The sequence below is a fragment of the Scleropages formosus genome, chromosome 20 (assembly GCF_900964775.1).
Source record: "Scleropages formosus chromosome 20, fSclFor1.1, whole genome shotgun sequence".
Taxonomy (NCBI): Eukaryota; Metazoa; Chordata; class Actinopteri; order Osteoglossiformes; family Osteoglossidae; genus Scleropages; species Scleropages formosus.
Window position 1 is genome coordinate 25337477 of NC_041825.1, and position 20892 is coordinate 25358368.

General features: G+C 45.4%; 1 protein-coding gene across 5 annotated transcripts; it reads left to right on the forward strand.

Annotated features, from left to right (window-relative positions):
* The first annotated feature begins 691 nt into the window (after positions 1-691).
* nacc1b (nucleus accumbens associated 1, BEN and BTB (POZ) domain containing b) lies at positions 692-15245 on the forward strand. Of its 5 annotated transcripts, XM_029247021.1 has the most exons (7): positions 692-752; positions 875-1086; positions 4332-5359; positions 5594-5770; positions 6691-6796; positions 11345-11442; positions 12349-15245. In XM_029247021.1, the coding sequence occupies exons 3-7, from the start codon at positions 4357-4359 to the stop codon at positions 12651-12653; spliced, it is 1689 nt and encodes a 562-aa protein (XP_029102854.1). In that variant the 5' UTR covers positions 692-752; positions 875-1086; positions 4332-4356; the 3' UTR covers positions 12654-15245. The 5 variants fall into 5 exon arrangements, with proteins under 5 accessions (XP_029102854.1, XP_029102853.1, XP_029102855.1 ...); XM_029247020.1 differs by having other exon boundaries at positions 695-1086; XM_029247022.1 differs by lacking the exon at positions 875-1086 and having other exon boundaries at positions 695-819.
* The last annotated feature ends 5647 nt before the right edge of the window (positions 15246-20892 follow it).

The window sequence follows — 20892 nt, forward strand, 5'->3', positions numbered from 1 at the left end:
GACTCCTGTGGACCTGACATCCAGTTCAGAGTGTACACTGCCTAACTTAGTGCCCTATGCTCCCCGGATAGACTCCAGAAAACCATGACCCTGCAATGGGTAAGTGTTTATTAATATAGATACATGGATGGATAGCCATTTATAACAGTCTATCATTTTTTGGCTCTTACCTTTGACCATTTCGACAGTGGTGATCCCAACAGTACATGGCTGCATAACATATCTCTCAGGATCCTGGGCACCATGACCAAGATAAAGTCACAGAAGATATGAACAAAACAGTATTTGCTGTTTATTACAGCAGCGTACTTTTCAAAAAGTAAAATAATGATGAAATCCAAACATATTATTGTGCTACTGTTATATGTTATTTAAATAAAAATATCAATGCCATGGCCAAATGGTAAATATAAGTGCAGGAACAATAAAGCCTTCGCGTCACGTAAGATTTTATTAGCCTAATCGTATAACATGATATTTGCATTCCGTTGTTCAGTGCGCGGAGAGGGCGCAGTGGCTCTCTGGTGGGTCTGGGGTTCGAGTCCCGCTTGGGGTGCGTTGTTGTGACAGACTGGCGTCCTGTCCTGGGTGTGTCCCCTCCACCCTTACGCCCTGTGTTGCCGGGATAGGCTCCGGCTCCTCGCGACCCCGTATGGGACAAGCGGTTCAGAAAACGTGTGTGTGTGTGTGTGTGTGTTCGGTGCGCCCGCTGCTTTTACATTCCGCGCTTGTGCAACGCAGACCCTAGCTAGGTAGGTTCACCTGCTGGAGTGTAGTCGCACTGAAACCTACAGCAACGCACGCACACCCACGCTTGAGGTAAACCGCGGCCCTGTAAATAATCATCCGTCTGTCTGTCCGCCTTCCGTCTCAGACCTCGCATTGCCGGACACTGTGTTCGTGCCCGCGATGGGTTGGTGATTCGGCGCTCGACAACCTGTGGCGGGCAGGCTTCGCCGTCGATGATTCGGCGCTCGGCATCGCGCCTGTGCTCACAATGAATGGCCGCCTGTAGCGAGAGAGAGGGAGAGAAACGCGGCTGGCTCCTCCATTGAAACACGTTCCAGCGGCTTAACAGTGCGGCGGGTGAGTTCTCAGCCGCATTCACGATGATGTGTTAGGGTCACGGCGAGCCCGTGGGAGGCGTGCTGGAGCTCGGGCGGCCGGCCGCGGCTGGGCCGTGTGGCCTTCTTCTTCTTTTGTGAGACAAATCGCGGCTTTTCCGAGTGTTTTGGGGTTATATTGTTTTTTTGGACAAGGTGTGCTGTGGCGGGGGGATGGGCTCACAGGAATGGCACCAACAAAACTTTAACCACTTCAGTGTCCTCAAGCTGTGTCCGTGTGCGTCAACCGCCGAGACTCCATGATCATTAACTGTTTTTTATTTAAAGAAAATTGTCTTGCGCCGTTTGACCCGTGAAGTGTACATTGAAATTGATTGAGAAATGTCAGTTTTCACAGCGGGACGGTGCGGCTGGGAGCCCAACGACACAGATTAAGTCGGTATGTTGGTGGACACTCGCAGCCCCCCCCCTACCGCGGCTGTGGGTTGCTTGGCCAGCCCGGCCCGGGGGCGCTGCATCTGTCCCGGGATGACCTGTTGATGTCGGTTGGAGGAGATGATGGGGTACCGCTCTCTCCTCCGAGTCCAAAAAAAAAAAAAAAACATAATTGGTTAGTTAAACCCGAAGCATCATTTTGTGCGCTTGCTGCCGAAACACGGAGGTCTACTAAGGCTTGGTGTTGACTAGTGTGTTTTAGGGGCTTCTTCTCTAACATAGGCACACAGGCGTGACACAGGGAGCAGAACCCGTGTATTGGATGAAGGTGAACTCCAATGGAGTGCAGGCTCGGTGCTCCTTCCCGCGGCGTCCCTTGTCCATGGCGCGGATCTCCCCACAGGCCCCAGGACGGCACCCAGCGCGTCGTCGCGATGGCACAGTCTGGGCGAGGGGGCGCCGTCCGTGCGCTTCCCCGCGAACCCCTCTGATAATTCACTAATAAACTTTGGAACTAGCTCACGGGCCCCTCGTTCGCCTAAGAAACTGTGTTTGTATGTGTTAATAATTTGTTTACATTGGTGGTAGTGTGGCCCTCGTGCCGAGCGCTACTCCTGCCGGGCACTCGCGCTCACTCACATTGGCACACAACGGGGGCACGGCCGGCGCGCTACCTTTTTTGGCGCCTGACTTTCCCCGCCGAAATGGGCCAGGATACCAAATACACGTGACGTGTTAGCAGCGAGGTTTGCGGTTAATGTTTGTTTTGAACGGTTACTAAATTATATTTAGATGAATACTCTGAGGCGAAAGGAGGTGTTTGATTCTTGGAAGCATCGAAATGACGCCTCAGCGTTAGCTAACGCGCTAGCCGCCTAGCCTCGCGCCCAGGCGACAGTACAACTTCAGCCTCCAAGCAAGCGCTTGCGCTTCGCTGCTTTTTATCACTTTCAACTGTTAAAATATTTCTAAAAACGGTCTGGTTAGTGCCTGGGGGAGGTGTTTACGTCTCCTTGAAGCGATGGTCTTCAAATCGACACGTTAAGGAAAGTTATCCGCACTAAATTTACTGTGGTAGAACAGGCTTCTTTGTGTCCTAACTTTTTAAAATCATTTTCCGCCCCTAAATAATTGCGACACTTTGGCTTAATGTATTAATAAACTAGATGCCGCATAGCTGCGTTGAGACATGTTTACCTGTAACACTGAGTCCAAATTTATGTTTAAATGTTGAATTTGAATAACCAATTTCGGCATCATTCAGTCAGTGTTCCACTTTTTCTACCCTCAACGTTGAGGTGGTTGTAATGGGGAAAACCCTGCTCTTGCAACTGCCTCCAGTTTGAGCTGTTTAGTACACAGTTTTAGTAAACTGTATCCTGAATACAGTAAGTAATGTCTTTTTAGTATCTTTTTTTTTTTTTTTTTTTTAGTGGGCACCTTTGGCCAAGGTAACTGACAGATTTCTTTGTGTAGCAGAGTGCTGTACTTGGTTCACTATCAGTTCAGGGTAAATGTCTTGACTCTTGGTCAGGGGTACTACAGCAGAGTGGGATTCAAACCAGCAACCTTCAGATTTCAAGGCTGTAGCTCTAATCTGTAGTCCACCTGCTGCTACCTTGTTATACAGAATATCTTTGGTCCGTTATTACGCTCACATTGTACCAATTTTAACCCTTATGTGGGAATCTCACTGAATCGGCTGCCCTTGAATGAATCTGCATAGATTTGTTATGTGGTTTTTATTTAAGCATTTGCCAAATGCATTTCTCTAGAGCAGTGTGGAATTCAGAGTGTATGTCAGTTACAAAAGTTGTAAAGCAGTACCTGGCTTTCAAAGTACCTTTTGGTGTAGACTTTAACCATAAGACACTAACTTCAATTTCCTTTATTTAACCAAGCCAAGAGAACTGCTGTATATTTACCAGGAGTATTGATGATAATTCATTACTCATTCATCAGTTATCAGTAACTTCTCTAGTGTCACAGTGGTACAGAGCATACCCTTGAAGCATAGAGCATAAGCCAGTGTACATCACAGATGTGATACCAGTCCATTCTCAGGACAATCACACACTTATTCACTCACTAACAATGTTTGAGCCAATATTAATGCTGATGATCATTTGTTTTTACATTATATAGGGAAATGTGGTGTTGAATCAGGTTAGTTGTTACACTGTTATAAAAATCCAGTTAAGAGTTGTCAAAATGAGCTTAACATTCTGTTAAAATAACCTTGTTTTAAATGCTTTAGGCTGTCATCTTGCTCAGCGTTTCAGGTGTTGTGTTCACTGACATTTCAGATCTCCAGTGAATTGCTTTTCCTGTAATCAGTTTCATACACAGATGTTCAGGTTTAGCATCCGGTGGTTCACAGTGATATTTTTGTCTTGTATACGAGAAGCTAAAAGACTGCTGCACTGGAGTGATAGACACATTTCATGATTTTCTAGTGTTGTGACGTCTCAGTGGAACAAACCCGTTTTTGGTGCTCGATGACAGCATTAATATGTGGCATTCTTGTTCCACTTGAGTACTAGCTTCTTAAGATGTGCCATGGATTTAAGTTTGTACATTCCCCTTTTTACCATCTTAAAAGTTGAGTAAAATTGTCAGATAAATTTACATACCATGAAGTTGGGGGGTACATTTTCAAGGACCTGTCTCTCACTTAATGGGGAGGGGGTGACAGCAGTATTCCATTTCTGTGTCCTGCAGAACTTGTAAGACAATACTAAGACTTTGTTGTGCCATCTTGGTGATTTGTAGAAAGTGTTCAAAGTCTGCAGTGGATACTGTGCTGACCCATCTTTCTCTTCCCGTGGGCAGACCCGGCAGTGCTGGGTGTAGCACCATGGCTCAGACGCTGCAGATGGCTATTCCCAATTTTGGCAACAACGTCTTGGAGTGTCTGAATGAGCAGCGGCTGCAAGGCCTGTACTGCGATGTCTCTGTGGTGGTGAAAGGTCATGCCTTCAAGGCACACCGTGCTGTTCTGGCTGCCAGTAGCTCCTACTTCCGGGACCTCTTCAACACGGGTGGCAAGAGCTCTGTGGTGGAGCTGCCCTCGGCTGTGCAGCCCCAGAGCTTCCAGCAGATCCTGTCCTTCTGCTACACTGGCCGTCTCAGCATGAATGTCGGTGACCAGTTCTTGCTCATGTATACCGCTGGCTTCCTGCAGATCCAACAGATCATGGAGAAAGGTACAGAGTTCTTCCTCAAGGTCAGCTCTCCCAGCTGTGACTCACAGGGGCTGCAGGCTGAAGAGACCCCATCTTCAGAGCCCCAGAGCCCTGTCACGCAGACTTCCACTGCAGCAGCGGCACCAGTGGGCAGTGTCACCACAGGAGGTGCACCGGGAAGCAATGGGGGTGTTGCTGCTACTACAGTCAGCCGCCCAGCTTCCTGTCTCACCCCTTTATCCCTGGTGTCTCGGGTGAAGATGGAGCAGCAAGAGGCTTCCTCCTACTCTGTGGTCTGTACACCTGTGGCCAAGCGGCTTTGGGAGGGTGGCAGCAGGGAGGCCGGTGGAGGTTCAGGCGGAGGGGGTGGTGGCGGGATGCGTAAGGCTGCCAGATTTTCTCTGGATGGGGGCAGAAGTGGGGGTGCACCGCCACAAGGTGGAGTTGGCAATGGAGCCCCAGGCACTAGCAACAGTAACAGCAACAACAACAACAATAATACCACCTCAGAGGGCACAAGCCCTGGCACCCTGAGTGCCTACACAAGCGACTCCCCAAATTCCTACCATGACGATGATGAGGAGGAGGAGGTCCCTGAGGATGGCACAGAGGAGCAGTATCGGCAGATCTGCAACATGTACACCATGTACAGCATGCTCAATGTGGGGGCGGCAGGTGAGAGCTATGCAGCAGAGGTTTGAGCCATTATTGAGAGATATGAAGGAAGCTTAATGCAAGACACAAAATGAGGGCTTTTAGAAAATTCATTTTTACCATCATGTGATATATAGCCATTTCCTTTGCAGTATAAATGATGAGGTGGATGGGTCCAGGAAGAGCAGGATGCTGTTTAGGAACAGGCCACTGTGCATTAACAAAGCATTGGCCCTCTGTGTGCGCGTGTCCCAGCCAGCGAGCGCGTAGACGCCCTGCCTGACCACATGGCCTCCGATACCCGGAATAGGATGCGTGTGCGGCAGGACCTGGCCTCTCTGCCCGCTGAGCTCATCACCCAGATTGGCAACCGATGCCACCCCAAGCTGTACGAGGAGGGTGACCCTGCAGAGAAACTGGAGCTCGTCACAGGTCAGATCCCAAAACCACTCTTCTCCACTCCTTTAAAAACTTCAGTATCAGCGCTTGTGGGAATGTGTCAGAAAAACTGATGTGATAAATTTGGTGATGTTCACACTTGTCACTTTTGAGGTTGCGCTTAGTCAAGTGTGTGTGTCTGTCTTAGTTTTTATACTTTTTTTTTTTTTTTAAGTTCTTCACTTGCAAATTTCCTGAAATGCATTAAAGCAGATATTAGTTGGTCAAAAAGGTAAAAAAAAAAAAAAAAGCATGCAAATGAGGAAGATAAGGGCTTTTACATTACCTCTATTCATGTAGCAGATGCTTGTCTCGAAAGCAACTTACAACTGGGAGTAAACAAAATTGCATGAGCAGATGAAGAGCTTTAGATACTGACACATTTATCAAAGCATGTATTTTCAAAGACTGTGACAAATACTTTGCTGGTACACAGTTCTTAAACTGCCTATAGAAGTTAAATTCTGATAGAAAATGCATAGAGAATCATAGCAGGTGGTGTGGGACTAATTTGTGTAGCTCTCAGGAGTTTAGTAGAGAAATGGCCTGAAAGAGATGTTTTTGGAACTTTACACTGGAAGGAATTTTTCTTAGGGAGATCGTGCTACCATATTGGAGCAAAAACTGCAACCAAAAGACTTTTGATTTTTCATCATCTGAGGTAAACCACCAGTTGATAATAGGTGAAAGGAGTATGGTCCTCTTGCTAAGGTGTAGGGATTTGGATTGCAAGAAATTATTTTCTGATTACAATGGCACTTTTTGTCCAGATTTTGTTGTTGACACCCTCCCCAGATGATGTTCTTAAGAATCTTGGTGTGGAAAAGGGTAAACTTCTTTTTGTCTCTGAGGTTACAGCACCATCTAAAGTATTTTATATATATATGTGTGTGTGTGTTTGGTTGCTCTTGCAGGCACCAGTGTCTTCATTACGCGGGCCCAGTTAATGAACTGTCACGTCAGCGCAGGTACCCGGCACAAAGTGCTGCTGAGGAGACTGCTGGCGTCTTTCTTTGACAGGTAAAATTCACTTGCTCCACCCCATATCGTGGTTTCTCAATATCTGCCCTGTCCTCATGCCAGTACAGCTAGGTGTAGCCCTTTGTCACCGAATCTGCAAAGTGCTATCGAACAGTGTCGTGGCAACAGATAACCAAGTTGGAGTCACATTGTAGGTTCCTGGAGAAAAGTGACATTTGTAGGATTTTGTTCAGCTAAGCACTTCCAGGTTAGGTTGATCGTGACTATGGCAAAACTCTACTTCAATTGGCGAGCTCTTTGTCAGTAGCCTATAGAGTGTTGTAACATCTGCAGCACTGGAGACTACAGGGTTGGAGCAGAATACAGGTTTCCCTTGCCCAATGAGTATAATTCATTCCCACACATCATCTTGTATGGGGAATACTTATAAAAGAGCCCATTAATTTAAATGGGGAAAAATAAATTCATTCCTGAGTGAAAAATTGCTTAAAAACAGAAGCATTCAACTCAGTATAATTAACAGGCTCAGAACCCCCTAGTATAGTATGTAAACTTAAAAAATGATAGGAGCACAGAAATGAGCTTTTTTAAAGTATTCATGTAAGCTTGTGTGTGCTCTCCTATCTTTGCTTTAGTCCATAAAAGGCTCACCTGTTTTTTTTTTTTTTTTTTTTCCCCCCCATCCAATAGACAAAATTCCTGCCTTTTAAATACAGAAAATCTAACGGGGCAGCTGGTAGCATCGTGGTTAGAACAACTGCCTTTGGACCCAAGGGTCACAGGTTCGAGCCTCACCTCCGGCTGTAGTACTCTTGAGCAAGGTACTCACCCTGAATTGCTCCAGTAAAATTACCCAGCTGTATAAATGGATAAATAATTGTAACCTTAACATTGTAAGTTGCTTTGGAGAAAAGCGTCATGTAATTCAAAACCATGTTCAGAATATCGGATCTGCTCTGATCTTTAAATCCAGTTGAGTCATTTATAGATTTGTGAGATCCTGTTTGTTTCCCCTTTCCTTAATCACTCTATTTTATTCTTGTTTGTTCTGTTGTAATTTTTAATGCTTGAATTATAAATAGTTTTATAGGTGTATCGCATGTCTTTACTAAAAAATAGCTTCTCAGTGCATTTTAAAAGATGCAATATAGTCTTGCCACGTGCTAAGAGAGAGCCAGTTTCTGTTGCGAAAGGCCGTGACACCATGCGCCATCCCGCCCTTTCCCGCCACCTACCTTGTGGGTGGTGGGCCCACATGGCCCCCCCACGATGCCTTTTCGGGCTGAGTCTGTCTTAGTTACGTGGGCTGCCTGGCCACCAGGCGCTCGTCTAGGAACGCTACTCCCAGGCCTGGCTCCAGGGGTAGGTCCCGGTGACCGTATTCTGGGCAGGGTAAACCTTCTTTTGTTCCCATTTTCCATAGGGGTTTTTCGGATCATGTTAGTCTGGATCTTCATTCCAGACCTGTTCGCCTTGGGAGACCCTACCATGAGCATACTGCTCCCGACAACATAGCTCTGGAGATCCGTAGATCACGCAAGCCCTTCTGCTACGGCAAGGCCCCCGATCCAGGAGGGGAAGAGAATTTGCCCCAGGTGGAGGAGTTTAAGTATATCTTGGGGTCTTGTTCACGAGTGAGGGGAGAAGCGAGAGTGAGGTCGGCCGCAGACTGGGAACAGCGGCAGCAGTAATACAGTTGCTGCACCAGACTGTAGTGGTGATGGGGAAGATGAGCCATAAGGCGAAGCTCTCCATTTACTGGTCGATCTACATCCCTACCCTCACCTATGGTCATTAACTTTGGGTAATGACCGAAAGAATAAGATTGTGGATACAAGCGGCTGAAATGAGTTTTCTCCGCAGGGTGTTGAGACTCACTCTCTGTGATAGGGTGAAGAGTTCGGACATCCGGGGGGAACTCAGAGTAGAGCCGCTACTCCTCCACATTGAGGGGAGCCAGTTGAGGTGGTTCGGGCATCTGATAAGGATGCCCCCTGGACGCCTCCCTTTGGAGGTATACCAGGCACGGCCAACTGGGACGAGGCCCCAAGGTCGGCCCAGGACCTGCTGGAAGGATTATATCTCACAGTTGACCTGGGAATGGCTGGGGATCCCCCAGGCTGAGCTGGAGGAAGTTGCGGGGGACACGGGCGGCTGGGCCTCTCTGCTCTCCCTGCTGCCACTACGACCCTACTGGGACAAGCAGGATAGAAAATGGATGGATGGATGGATGGAATATAGTCTTCCGCCACCTTATGAAAGTAATGCATTCTTAAAAAAAAAAAAAGTCGAAGTGAATTCTTAACTCATAGTTACTATTAGTTTCCGTGATAAACATTTTTGTGTTCCTGAGACCCATTTGTTAAAATATCAACAAATCCCATTAAAAGTGACAATTACTTAAATATTTCAGTTGTCATAGGAGAATATTTACATTCATTCAACTGACGCTTTTCTCCAAAGCAACTTAAAATCTTAAGCTACTTAGAGTTATTTAGTAATTTAGTCACCACACACACACACACACACATTTTCAGAACCGCTTGTCCCATACGGGGTTGCGGGGAACCGGAGCCAACCCGGTAACACAGGGCGTAAGGCCGGAGGGGGAGGGGACACACCCAGGATGGGATGCCAGTCCGTCACAAGGCACCCCATGCAGGACTCGAACCCCAGACCCACCGGAGAGCAGGACTGTGGTCCAACCCACTGCGCCACCGCACCCCTCAATTTAGGCACCAGTTCATGTGAAACGTGTTTGAGTTGTGGAAGGAATCAGGTGCACCCAGAGGAAACCCACACAAACATGGGGAAAATATGGAATATCTGCACAGACTAAGTGGGGATTAAACCCATGTCCCCTTGCGCAGTCCAACTGTGCGCTGTGACACTTTCATTAGTTACAGTACTGTATGACTGTCTGCTTGCACACATTCAGCTGTTTTTGTGGTTTCCCTCCCAGTCCAAAGACATCTCAGGTGAATTTTTTTACTCTAAATTGTTTGTAGTGTGAGTGTGTGTCTTACGTTGCCAATACGGCATGTAAATTCAGAAACCATATCTAACAGTCACCACATTAACCTTACAGGATATTTTGGAATAAACTTACAGGAGAATTAATAAAACATGTCATATTAAACGTGTTTAAAAACATATTGCACCTATTTACAAAATAGAAACCATTAAATGGTTTCTTTAAATGGGCTGTAATGTGTGTTGCATTGCTCTGCTGTATAAAGTGCTAAATGACAATGTGATGCAACACTCTTCATATTGGATAAAAATACTAGTCAGTAATTTTAAGTGGCTTTGGAGAAAAGCATCCACAAAATGAATACATGTAAATGTCTCATATTGTTGAGGTTTCGGAAGATGCGCAAAATCCAAATTCAGGCCATATAAATGTGAAGAAATGCTTTGAGTTTTAGTGAGAGTATTAAATGAAGTGCCTTATGTCTAATTCTCATAACTGAAATGAGGAAGACTCTAAAATAAACATTAGACTACTAAGGCAGTTTTCATAATGTAATGACTGGAAACGTTCATAATGCTCGCAACCAGTCTGCTGAGCTGTTGTTTGTGATAAAGGAATAGTAAAATAGTGTAGTAAATACGAATAGTAAATAATCAGTAATGATATTGCCTCAAGGAATTTGTAGTAGATAATGATTTCTTTTATCTTTTCCACTTCTTTTAGCACTTTGAGGCTGTTTTGAAGTGGCTCTCATTGTCGTAGATGGTTTTACACTATGATAAAGTTTCAAGGTTTTTGGGAAATGTCCTGTAGCTGTCTCTCAACTGACAACAGAGATGGAAGGTGGTAAAAGCCACTCCATGGGTGAAGGTACAGATTGCTTGGCTTATGCGGTGCTCAACATTGTCAAGTATACAGTATTTTGAATTGAAAGTTTTGTTCTCATTCATATTATGTGAATTTTAGGGTACAGGTTATTGTTTGTAAGTGCAATTCTCATGTTGAGTTTGTCAGGGAAGCCTGTAGTGATGGTGTACACCGTGAGTGCTTCCTGAGGTGTCTAGTGTAGTCTGTAGTCTTGTTCCAGCCGTTACCACAGGATCTGTAATGCTTATTTTCGATTATTTTAAATCATAGCATATTTTCTTTACTAAAGCATTATTGGAATTTGTTGTGAAATTAGTGAGCAATATTTTTCTAGTGCATTGATGGCAGAAAGGTTTGCATATTGTGTGTATCGCAGAGCCGAGTATCCCTGCTGTAGATGGTGTTCTGCCAAGAGGCAGAAAACATAATTGGTTCATTTTTAGGCTTCCTAAGTACTTATTTTTTTAAATGTCATTACCTTTTCAGCCCTGGTTGGTAATTTTCTTCATGTTGGGAGGTATACATACTGTATTTTTGTCCTTTTGTCTTCTGAACCAAGTTTTAATATTGAAATGATATGCTATAGTCCAAAATGCTTCTCTTTATGTGCAACAAGTTTAGAGATCTGGTATTGTAATTTTGCAAGTTCTGACTGCTTCTGAATTGGTCCAGTTGAAGAACTTTAGCCATTTGAAGATAAATGTGTGCCTGTCTTTAACCCCTCTGTGACCTTCTTCCCCTAATAGAAACACTCTGGCTAACAGCTGTGGAACAGGCATCCGCTCCTCCACCAACGACCCCAGTCGCAAGCCCCTGGATAGCCGAGTGCTGCACGCCGTCAAGTGTGAGTGCATTCTACATCTGTGTGGCTAGAATAAACACTTCATACAGCCATGATGACTACTGCTGTTGCAGTCATATTCAAGCAGCAGGTTGTCTGAAAATATAGGGAGGCAGTATATCACTTGGGTAAATTTAAAATGTCAGATCTGAAGGGGTAAAAGCAATGGGAAATTTTCATTTAGTCACAGTGGACTCATTGTACTTAAGTTTTTCTTGAAAACATGTAGCCACTTTATTCAACAACCACTCGTTCCTGAGTCCAGGTCGGATAATGTTCGCATCAGATAACATGTCCGACTGCACAGAGAGTACTATTGGTACCGAATACTGGTCAGGGACTGTGCATGTTACTGAACTGTGACTTGATCTCATTTCCACATGGAGTGTCTGTTGCCATTGGCCATGTAATGGGAGGAGCCATAACACTAAAAAAATTAAACTGGTGTTAAAAAAATGGGCATAATGAAATTCTTAAGGGCAACCATGTTTGCAAAGAGAGCTGAGGTGCTCTTGTTGCTGTTCTTAAGGTCTCACAGTGCCTTGGATGTCTTCTGTAGGCTGCATTCAGTTATTTTCAGCTTGAGGTTTTTCAGCTGTCCACCATAAAAAGTGAATCAATTGGAGTTTTTCTCTTTTTTTTTTTTTTTAAAGTTTATTTATGGGAAGGCTGTTGAATAAGCAAACCATCTGATAATTGTTGGATAAAGAGGACCCTCTGTAAGCATATTTATAGTTAAACACACTGAAGAGAGAGACATACTTCTGTCCTCCTCACAGGATAGTGGTAGCACATTGGGACTAAGTGTGTGTGTGTGTGTGTGTGTGTGTGTGTGTGTGTGTGTGTGTGTGTGTGTGTGTGTGTGTGTGTGTGTGTGTGTGTGTGTGTGTGTGTCTTGCTGTGTTGCAGTTTACTGCCAGAACTTTGCCCCAAGTTTCAAAGAGAGTGAAATGAACGCCATCGCAGCTGACATGTGCACAAATGCACGGCGTGTCGTGCGCAAGAGTTGGATCCCCAAGTTGAAGCTGCTGATGGCAGAGGGCGATGCCTACTCCAGCTTCCTCCCCGACACGGTCAAGATGGAGGCAGATGGCCTGGCCAGCGAGCATGGGTTTGAGGCAGCCAGTCTAGAGGCAGGAGGGGCCTCGGCTGAGGGGGGGACCTCAAGCGAGGCCCTGCAGGGAGTTGGGGGTGACGGCAGCACTTTGTTTTAGTAAGTGACCACCCCCCCCAAAAAAAAATCCACCCCTGTGGGAACACCCTCCTTCCCCACTCCTTCCCTCTGAGCTCCTCCACTAAACATCCTTACCCTGGACTCCTCCATTTCACACTGGGTAAAGCTGCCTTTGCTTGACATGAGGTGGGGGTGGGTGGGGGGGAGGTAAGAGGGTGTTTCTAAGAGAGGAGGTGAACCTAGTCCTGCTCCCTAACACACAGGCTTTTGTTTTGCCCATGCAGTCCGCAGCGCCACGGTTCAATAGCTGAATCATGTATTTGTCCCCCCCCCCCACAATACCTATCAAACACATTCCCTTCCATGGGGGGCGGCATGGGAGTGGGGAGGGCCCCTTTCAGCTCGCCAGCTCTGTCGCTGTACCTGTTAGTGGCACTGGGCTGCGCTGGGCCACACCTTCTCCAGCCCGCAGCCCCTGCTGCCAGGGCGAGACTGTGGAAGTGGAATTGCGTGGCCTAATCGCGCAATCATTCAATCACTCAGTCAGTCACAAAAGGGTTCTTGTCCCTTCCCTCACACCCCATTCTCCCTTTATCCTCTGACTTTGCCTAAACCTACAGTGTTGTATTCGTATCAGAAAAAATGTACGGCTTCTGTTTATTTTTGAGTTGTTGTTTTTTCCTTCCTCTTCAAACTTCTGTGTTCTAAGTGTAACATGCCAAGGATCTTGAGAGAGAGGAAATCGTTAGACTAGAGAAGTACAAGTTGGAGGAGACTTGTGCTCGAGTATATTTATGATTATGCATACATCTACAGTATATGTATGGAGATTCAGAGAGCAATTGTTCTAAAATCTCATTTTCAAAGTGAATTATTTGTGAATTTCCCACTAAAGCTTTTCAGTGAGTTTAAAGCAACTTTTTTTTTTTTTTTTTTGCATTAACAAACCTTATCCAAATAATTATTTACATCTGCAGACCCAACAATGTTGATTTGTAAGTGTTTGTATTTCTGTGCTTGAGACTGAAAGAGACTGGCAAAATTCCTTTTTACTGTTTTCTGAGGTACAGAAAAGGACCTCCTTGCACCATTTGTATTTTTGTTTTATATTTATCTATGATCCCCTTGTGTTTTCATGGGCTTCCAGTGTGCAGGCTGGTATAGCTGTGCCCAGGAATGCCTGCCTGCCTCCTCACACCCTCTGTGGTTCTGACTGGTGCGGATGCTGCCCGCCTGGTTCGGGCCCGCCTGCTTCCCATGACAAAGGGACATATGGGAACAGGGGACGTTGGTAATCTATCTTGTGTCCTGATGTGTAGTATAGGAAGAGTTTAGGGTATGTGTTCACCCCATTGGTTGATCAACATGGCAGCCCAACCAATAAGATTTTGACTAAGGTAAAGAGCATGGTAGTGTTGCACTGTGTAAATAGGAAAGCTTTTATTGTGTTTTGTTGTTTCTCTAATATAGCAATTCTGAAGACCATAAATTTCCTATGTGTGTGGAGGTCACCTGTACGTGATGGCTAGATTGTTTGATGCGTGTCAGTGCACATGCACACGACACTGGGCACGGACCTACCAACAGTTTGTGCTCCAGTGTTGGTCTCATTTTAATGTGTTGAGAGCATGATGGGAACTGGGGTAGGGTACACTTAGCTGGACACATGGAGATCCCCACACACACCCAGGTCTGAGTCCTGGCAGGTTACATAAAGCTCTATCTTTGAGTAAACCTCTCAGGTGTGTGAAATACCAGCTATTGAGGGGTGTAAATCCAGTGGGAGGCAGTGCAGGGAGGCTGTGGGAATGCTGTAGTGCTTGTGGCAGCACGGAGCCGAACAGCCTTCTGTGCGTTATGGAGAAGGGAATACCTTGCGTGCAAGGGAGGGGCTGGGGGCAGTGCGCCAGGGGTGTTGCGTACATTCCGTGAAGTGGTGTTGCCAGTGTGTATAGGGACACTGTGCGGGTGCTGCCACCTGAGCGGGGCATTCTTTGATTGTCAGCAGACCTCAAGGGCACAGTTCAAACTCCAGTGAATGAAATGGCTTTTTATTGTGGATAAGCGATTAAAAACTAATACAAGTTGACAGATTTTGTCATCTACTATGAAACATCTCCTTTAAAAGATGAGGTGAGATGTCACATAGATGGTACCTATTGCTGAGGTGGGGTCCTGCCTTTCCACCTCTTATAGTATTTGAGAAGATTTGCACTTTTTTAATTATTATTATGAATTTCATTGCTGCCTTAAGGAAGCAGTTGGTGCCTAGGAGTTGGAGACACAGGACTGCCTCCTGGAATAATTGTGGTGAGGTCAGGTGCTGGGAGTGAAGAGAAGGTGGAAAGATGCTTTCAGAGTTGGCAGAGGCAGACCTTGGCGTGCCATTTATGGAGGCAGGCGTGTGTGTGTGTGTGTGTGTGTGTGTGTGTGTGTGTGTGTGTGAGAGACCCAGGAAAATGGGATGGGAAGCGTGTGGGTGGTTGTGTTTATGGGGGTGGGTGGTATGTGTTGATACAAGGATGCAGGGGCCTCTGTTTGTTTTGCGTCTGAGTCATAGTCAGTGATAACTGCAAACAGTGAGGCGATCTGTAAGCAGGAGGTTTGGGGGAGGGGAAGGGAAGGCAAGGTAGCGGCGGGGGGGGGGCTATGATTCAGGGAAGAGTGTCTTCATGCAAGCACTAGCAAGCACACACAGCTGTCAGGGAGACATCACCCAGACACATGCATGCAGACAGTTAACGCCTTGACTAAACAAACCATTGAATGCCATTCCAGCCCTGTTTTCATTTGCCAGTTCCTCTTCCTTCACATGCGGTTTTCCCTGTTACAAACTACATTTTACACAGACGTATTACTGCTGTGTGCGGTCTCTCCTGGGATGTTTTTTCTGCACCTTTTCATCAGGTGAACTGATGATGTTTTGAATTTAGGAGGCCCAATGCATTCAGCATGTACAGGCAGTCCCCGAATTATGAACAGACTGGTGACATGAACTTGTCTTTAAGTCAGATTTTGACGTTAAGTCGGAACAGTTAGGTATGGTGAGTATCTGACGTCAGTTTTCCAAATGTTTGTTTTAGTATATGCATAGAAAGGTATACTATAAAAAGCATTAAAGAAACATTTTGGATACACTAAAACATCTTTAATATAACAATTATACAATGTAATAATACTAAATGTAACTACAGTATTTATAATAAGGGGATGCGGTGGCGTAGTGGGCTAGGCCAGGTCCTGCTCTCTGGCGGGTATGGGATTCAAGTCCTGCTTGGAGTGCCTTGTGACAGACTGGCATCCCATCCTTGGTGTGTCCCCTCCTCCGCCAGCCTTGCACCCAGTGTTGCCGGGTTAGGCTCCGGCTCGCTGCAACCCTACTTGGGACAAGCGGTTTCAGCCAGTATGTGTATTCATAATAGAGAGACATAGCGATAATAATGTGGTGCACAGCGCCCTGGGTTCAGATGGGGCGAAGAGGGACGCGCAGGCAGCGATCGTGACGGCCATTTCGTTAGAACACCAGCACACAGGGAAATGATGATCTCGGTCTGAGCACCCCGTTTCCTCAAGGACCTGCACCTCAAGCCAGCTTTCCCAGTCTGCTTAATGCCCCCAGGCTTTCCTTTTTTTCTCACTGGGAAGCAGTCACCCTATTTTCTCTGTAAACTGCCCTATTGGTTGAATACTTCTACATTTTACTCATAATACAACTATTTGTGATAAACACAGTTCCTGCTCAAACCACAGTAACGCCGGTCGTTACAATAATAAATGTTACTACTGTGATGATAAACAGAGGACGTGGAGGAGGCTGGACCCAAGTGCAGGATCATTTATTCAGAATCGACGAACTACACATTCTCGTAGTTGGGGATGGGTAAATGGTCAGTCAGTTGGTGAACTGAACAGAGTCAAAGATCCAGAATTCTGGTTGAGGGACAAGGTGGGTGGTTGTTATCAAAGAGACATGGAACAGGACTGGGGAACGATTAAGGACAGAGCTTGGAAGAGCTGTCCATCATGTTGTCTGGAGTGAGATTCCACAACTGGGAAGAAGTGTGTTTTGTAGCCGAGTGCTCTCTCCGAGAAAGAGATATGTTCGGTTTTCCATTGTTCGTTGGTGTTTCACCTTCCACTTTATTTACTCTTTATTTTGGTCGTGATCATTTCCTTTTTCTTGAATGCATCACCATCACTTGCATCACATTTACACTTTAGTGCCATGGTTAGGGGAGTAAAAAAAAATAAATAAATCAAGCCAAATGCAGTAACACGAGACACTTAATGGGAAAAGAAGGAAGTCTGTCCTATCTCGGGCTCATGCGCCCTGCCCACAAGCCAGCAAACCGCTGTAGATGCGCAATGTTTTGATGCACTTCAGAGTAGTGCCCGTTTACTATTACAAACCGTTGTATACATAGTAACTTGAATTTTTAATATAATACTAAATGAAAACTCCATAATTAGTTTGTGACCCCAAAAAAAAATCAACTTCTGTTCAGTAAGGGTGTAGTTTTTAAATACGAACGTCCAACTTATGTACAACCTGTAACTCGGGGACTGCCTGTAAATGAAAAGGGTGATTTTGAGATGTACATATTGATGACTGTTGAATTTTTTTAAAATCATTTTTGGGGGCATTGGTTGGGTGGGTAGAGAAGTGCGTAACTTGTGTTTTTGAAGAGTCTGGTCTGCATATCTGATTTGCCTGAGATACTGACTGTTACCGATCTGGAGAATCCAGCAGCATTGCTACATTCCTGAATCTAGAATGAGCAAGAAAGTGGAAGATAAAGAATGATTCTGGGGAAATGAGGTTCTGTGGCCTTCACCCCAAAGATTAAATGTGTTTGGGTCTGGGGGGTGAGGAGAGTGTATTATGTCTGAATGAACAGGCAGATGCTTCTTGTGCTGTTGAACGGTATCATTCAGACAAGAAAGTGAAGGGATATTTCCTCAGTACAATGTTTGTTTTACTATATATTGTGTGTATGTATGTGTGTGTATATAATTTTTTTTTTTTTTAAACATGCCTTGGAAGCAAGTGGCTTGTTCTGCACCTGCTACTGAATGAGGGGAAGGGGGAGTGTAAGTTCGACCTTATGACTCCAGACGAGGCTCATGGCCCGAGTCTCAAGGATTCTGAAAAACAGACTGCGAAAGTTGTGACTTTTCAGTCATTGATTTTTTTTGACTAAATACTGTAGCTTTAGAATCTTAAAAGTACTACTAATTCAACATTTGACTAGTGTTGCCAAGACTTCAATAAGGAAAAAATGAGACCATGTATGATAGCTAAAGAAAAAATTCTTTTTTTTTTTTTTCCTTCATACTGTATGCTAGAAGTTTTGCAGGAGGGAAGTGGAAGGTGGGGTATTGGGGCTGCATAGGTTTGTCATAGCTAAGGAACTGTTGGATAAGTGTGCTAGTAGGGAGGGTTTGGTGGAATTCTTGAAGTGTGGCCATGGGTGATTCTTGCCTGCATGTGTGCCCCCAGCCACATGCCCCATGTCTACTGACAGTGGGCAGGTTTTGTATGAAGATGGGTTGTTAGGATTTTGGACCTGCAGCCATAGAGCACTCTTGCCTATTGCAAGGACACAAACTTTGTGATGCCAGCCATTCCACCAGCATCCCACCAGCAGAGGGCAGCACACCCTCAAAGAGGTTACAGATGTTGCTCTAGGATAGAATATTTCCTCTAACTTCGATTACTCAAGTGCAATTTTTAGAGAGTTTTAACATTGCACAAGGCCATCTTCTGTTTTTAGCCATTGGCTGAATTAGACTGCAAAAATTTGTATTTGTGTTGGTGTCAAGGCTGCCGCAGTGGTGCTGCTGTGGCTGGTTGAGTTGCCGAGTGTGTTGTTCTCTCTCGCTATCTCCTGGATTCAGGCAGGAAGGCAGAGAGGCTGGTTTTACACCTATTCCCTGTGGATCTCAAACTGGTCTTTTTTTCTTTTTATTCTTCAAAGTGGCCTTTTGAGGTCAAACTGAAGAAAAAGGGGCAAAGGTGTTACTTGAGAATGGAACGTCCTGTGACTGAAGTCTTTTACCAGGGACTGGTATATCTTTGTCTGTCTCAGTGCGTCTGTCTGTCCCTCTGCCTGTGCATTGCCTTCACACTGGGGGGAGAAAATAGCACCTTTGGGCGAGTGCTCTTGAGTCCTGAAACCCAGAGCCAGCGCCCCGGCACCTTGTCTTCAGCTCCATACCAAAGTGTGAAGAGCGGTTGCAGCTGGGGGATGGCGAAGATGTGCGTGTTGTAGGGTCTAGTTTTTTTTTTTTTTTTTTTGGGCTATTGGTGTTTGTCTCGTTTTTGCTTTCTTAATCCCTTCCTCCCTCACGTCTCCCTCCCCAGGCAGGCTCTGGGGATGGTGATGGGTCTTGTACATCTCTCTTCCAAAAGAGGGAGGCAGGGGCATGTGGCAACAGAGGTGGAGGAAAAGTGTCCTTTGAACAGAGGAGCGGGTGTAGGGGGAGGTGGTGGCCTTTATCGACTGCATGCCAGCTCGTCATTGCTTTGACTCTAGGCGGGGTTCGCTCCCCTTTTCTGTGGAGGTCCATTCACACAGTCCGCCCCACCTACCAAACCTCCCTCCGCACCCAACCCATTCTTCGTCTCCCCAGACTCCCCTCTGCACTTGGTGCTGCGGCCTGTCAATCTGTGTACGTTTCCCACCCCTCCTGCTCAGATTTCTGCATTTTCGCTGATGGCAACTTGCTGTAGATCTTTATTCAGAGTCATACTTATTACTCCGCTATTTCAACAATCCTGTAGCACCGGAGACACAGTCTGAATGAAGCCCCTCTGTGCCCCTCCGTTGTCGGACACCACACTATTGGGATTCTGACACCAGAGGGAGGGTGGATTTCTGGAAGGGTGTCTTCTAAGCAAGCGACTGCCTCTCTGGTGCTGCTGGTGTCAGCAGACTTTTCCACTATATATATATATATATATATATATAAAAATATATATACTGTATATTATACATAGAAGCACTAATGAAGTTTGATTGTTAGTTGTGCACTCACAGCATGAGGTATTAATCCAGAAATGCTTTTCAGACAATGCAGTAGCGTCTACTGATGTCCACCATCCCGCCGTGACCCCCGTAATGCCAGTGTTTATTCTGTGTTCCAAGTGCCAATAACTTTGTGAATTCCTAACTGTGACCCAATAAGATAATTGCACATTAACTACTGTAAAGATGAAAAAGGAAAAAAAACTGAATATCTTAATAAAAAGGTTTGTAACAAATGTGTACTTTTTTCATGTGACTTTCTGTAAAAGAAACACTAATACACGTGGTGTCCCCCGAGTGTGCAGAACAGATTTTGTATAAGCTGTTTCCTTTTGGAAGGTTAGGCCTGTGGAAGCTCTAGCATTTACTCTACCCTACCCAACTGAGCAGTGGCCACAAGGAGGAATTATTCCAGTATAGTATCAGGACTGTGCCACTTGCTGCGCTTCCCCTCAAGGCATACAGATATTTCCCCTGGGGAAAGGATGTATGGGTGGAATTGGATCCTGTATACTAGAATACTTACACCATAAAGACAAATGAAACAGACCCATTTGTCAATACACCAGAGAAAAATGTTATGTTCAGCTTTTCCAGAAGATTCAGAAATGCAGCTCCAACCATGCAACCCATAACTACATCCACTTTAAACTGGAAAGTTGTCTGGCTGCTGCTTAACGGTAACTGTCAGGTGACTTATGGAAAACTTCATGTGTGCAAGATTTCCTTCCTCAATTTCTAATGCACCTAAGCCAGTTGGCTTGGAGTTAAATGATGTCCACAACTATACTACAGGTAAAACCTATTCCTCTGCTTTTTAACAGGATAAGTCATTAGTCTAGATGCACAGGCCACCTGCAAATGCTTCACAGAAGGTCAAGTGCTGTTTTGTATTTTTTCCAAAACAGACATTTAACTGCTCAGTTTTAGCAAGAATCTACAAGGGAAATGTCCACAATAGAGTCTTAGCATTTTATATGTATATACGTGAATGAATACTGTAGTTTTAAGCTTCTGTAAAATTAAAAAAGTTGTTCAGGGTGACTTCATGAATTTAGTCATTCTGTGAGGGCACACGCTGTGTCCATGGCAATAGCCTCCTTGTACAGAAGGAGCTGCCCTTTTGTGGCTCAACTGGAAAAGGCAGACGTGTGTGTGGATCCTAGCACTCCAAATCCACTGCACCCTCTGTGGAAGGTCAGCAAAGGTGGCGTATCATCTTGTTGACACCCAGGTTGGGTTCCGCACCGA

Coding starts and splice junctions, on each gene's coding strand:
- nacc1b (XM_029247021.1), top strand. CDS start 4,357: ATGGCTCAGACGCTGCAGATGGCTATTCCCAATTTTGGCAACAACGTC. Junction 5,360..5,593: donor GCTCAATGTGGGGGCGGCAG/GTGAGAGCTATG, acceptor CGCGTGTCCCAG/CCAGCGAGCGCGTAGACGCC. Junction 6,797..11,344: donor CTGGCGTCTTTCTTTGACAG/GTAAAATTCACT, acceptor TTCCCCTAATAG/AAACACTCTGGCTAACAGCT.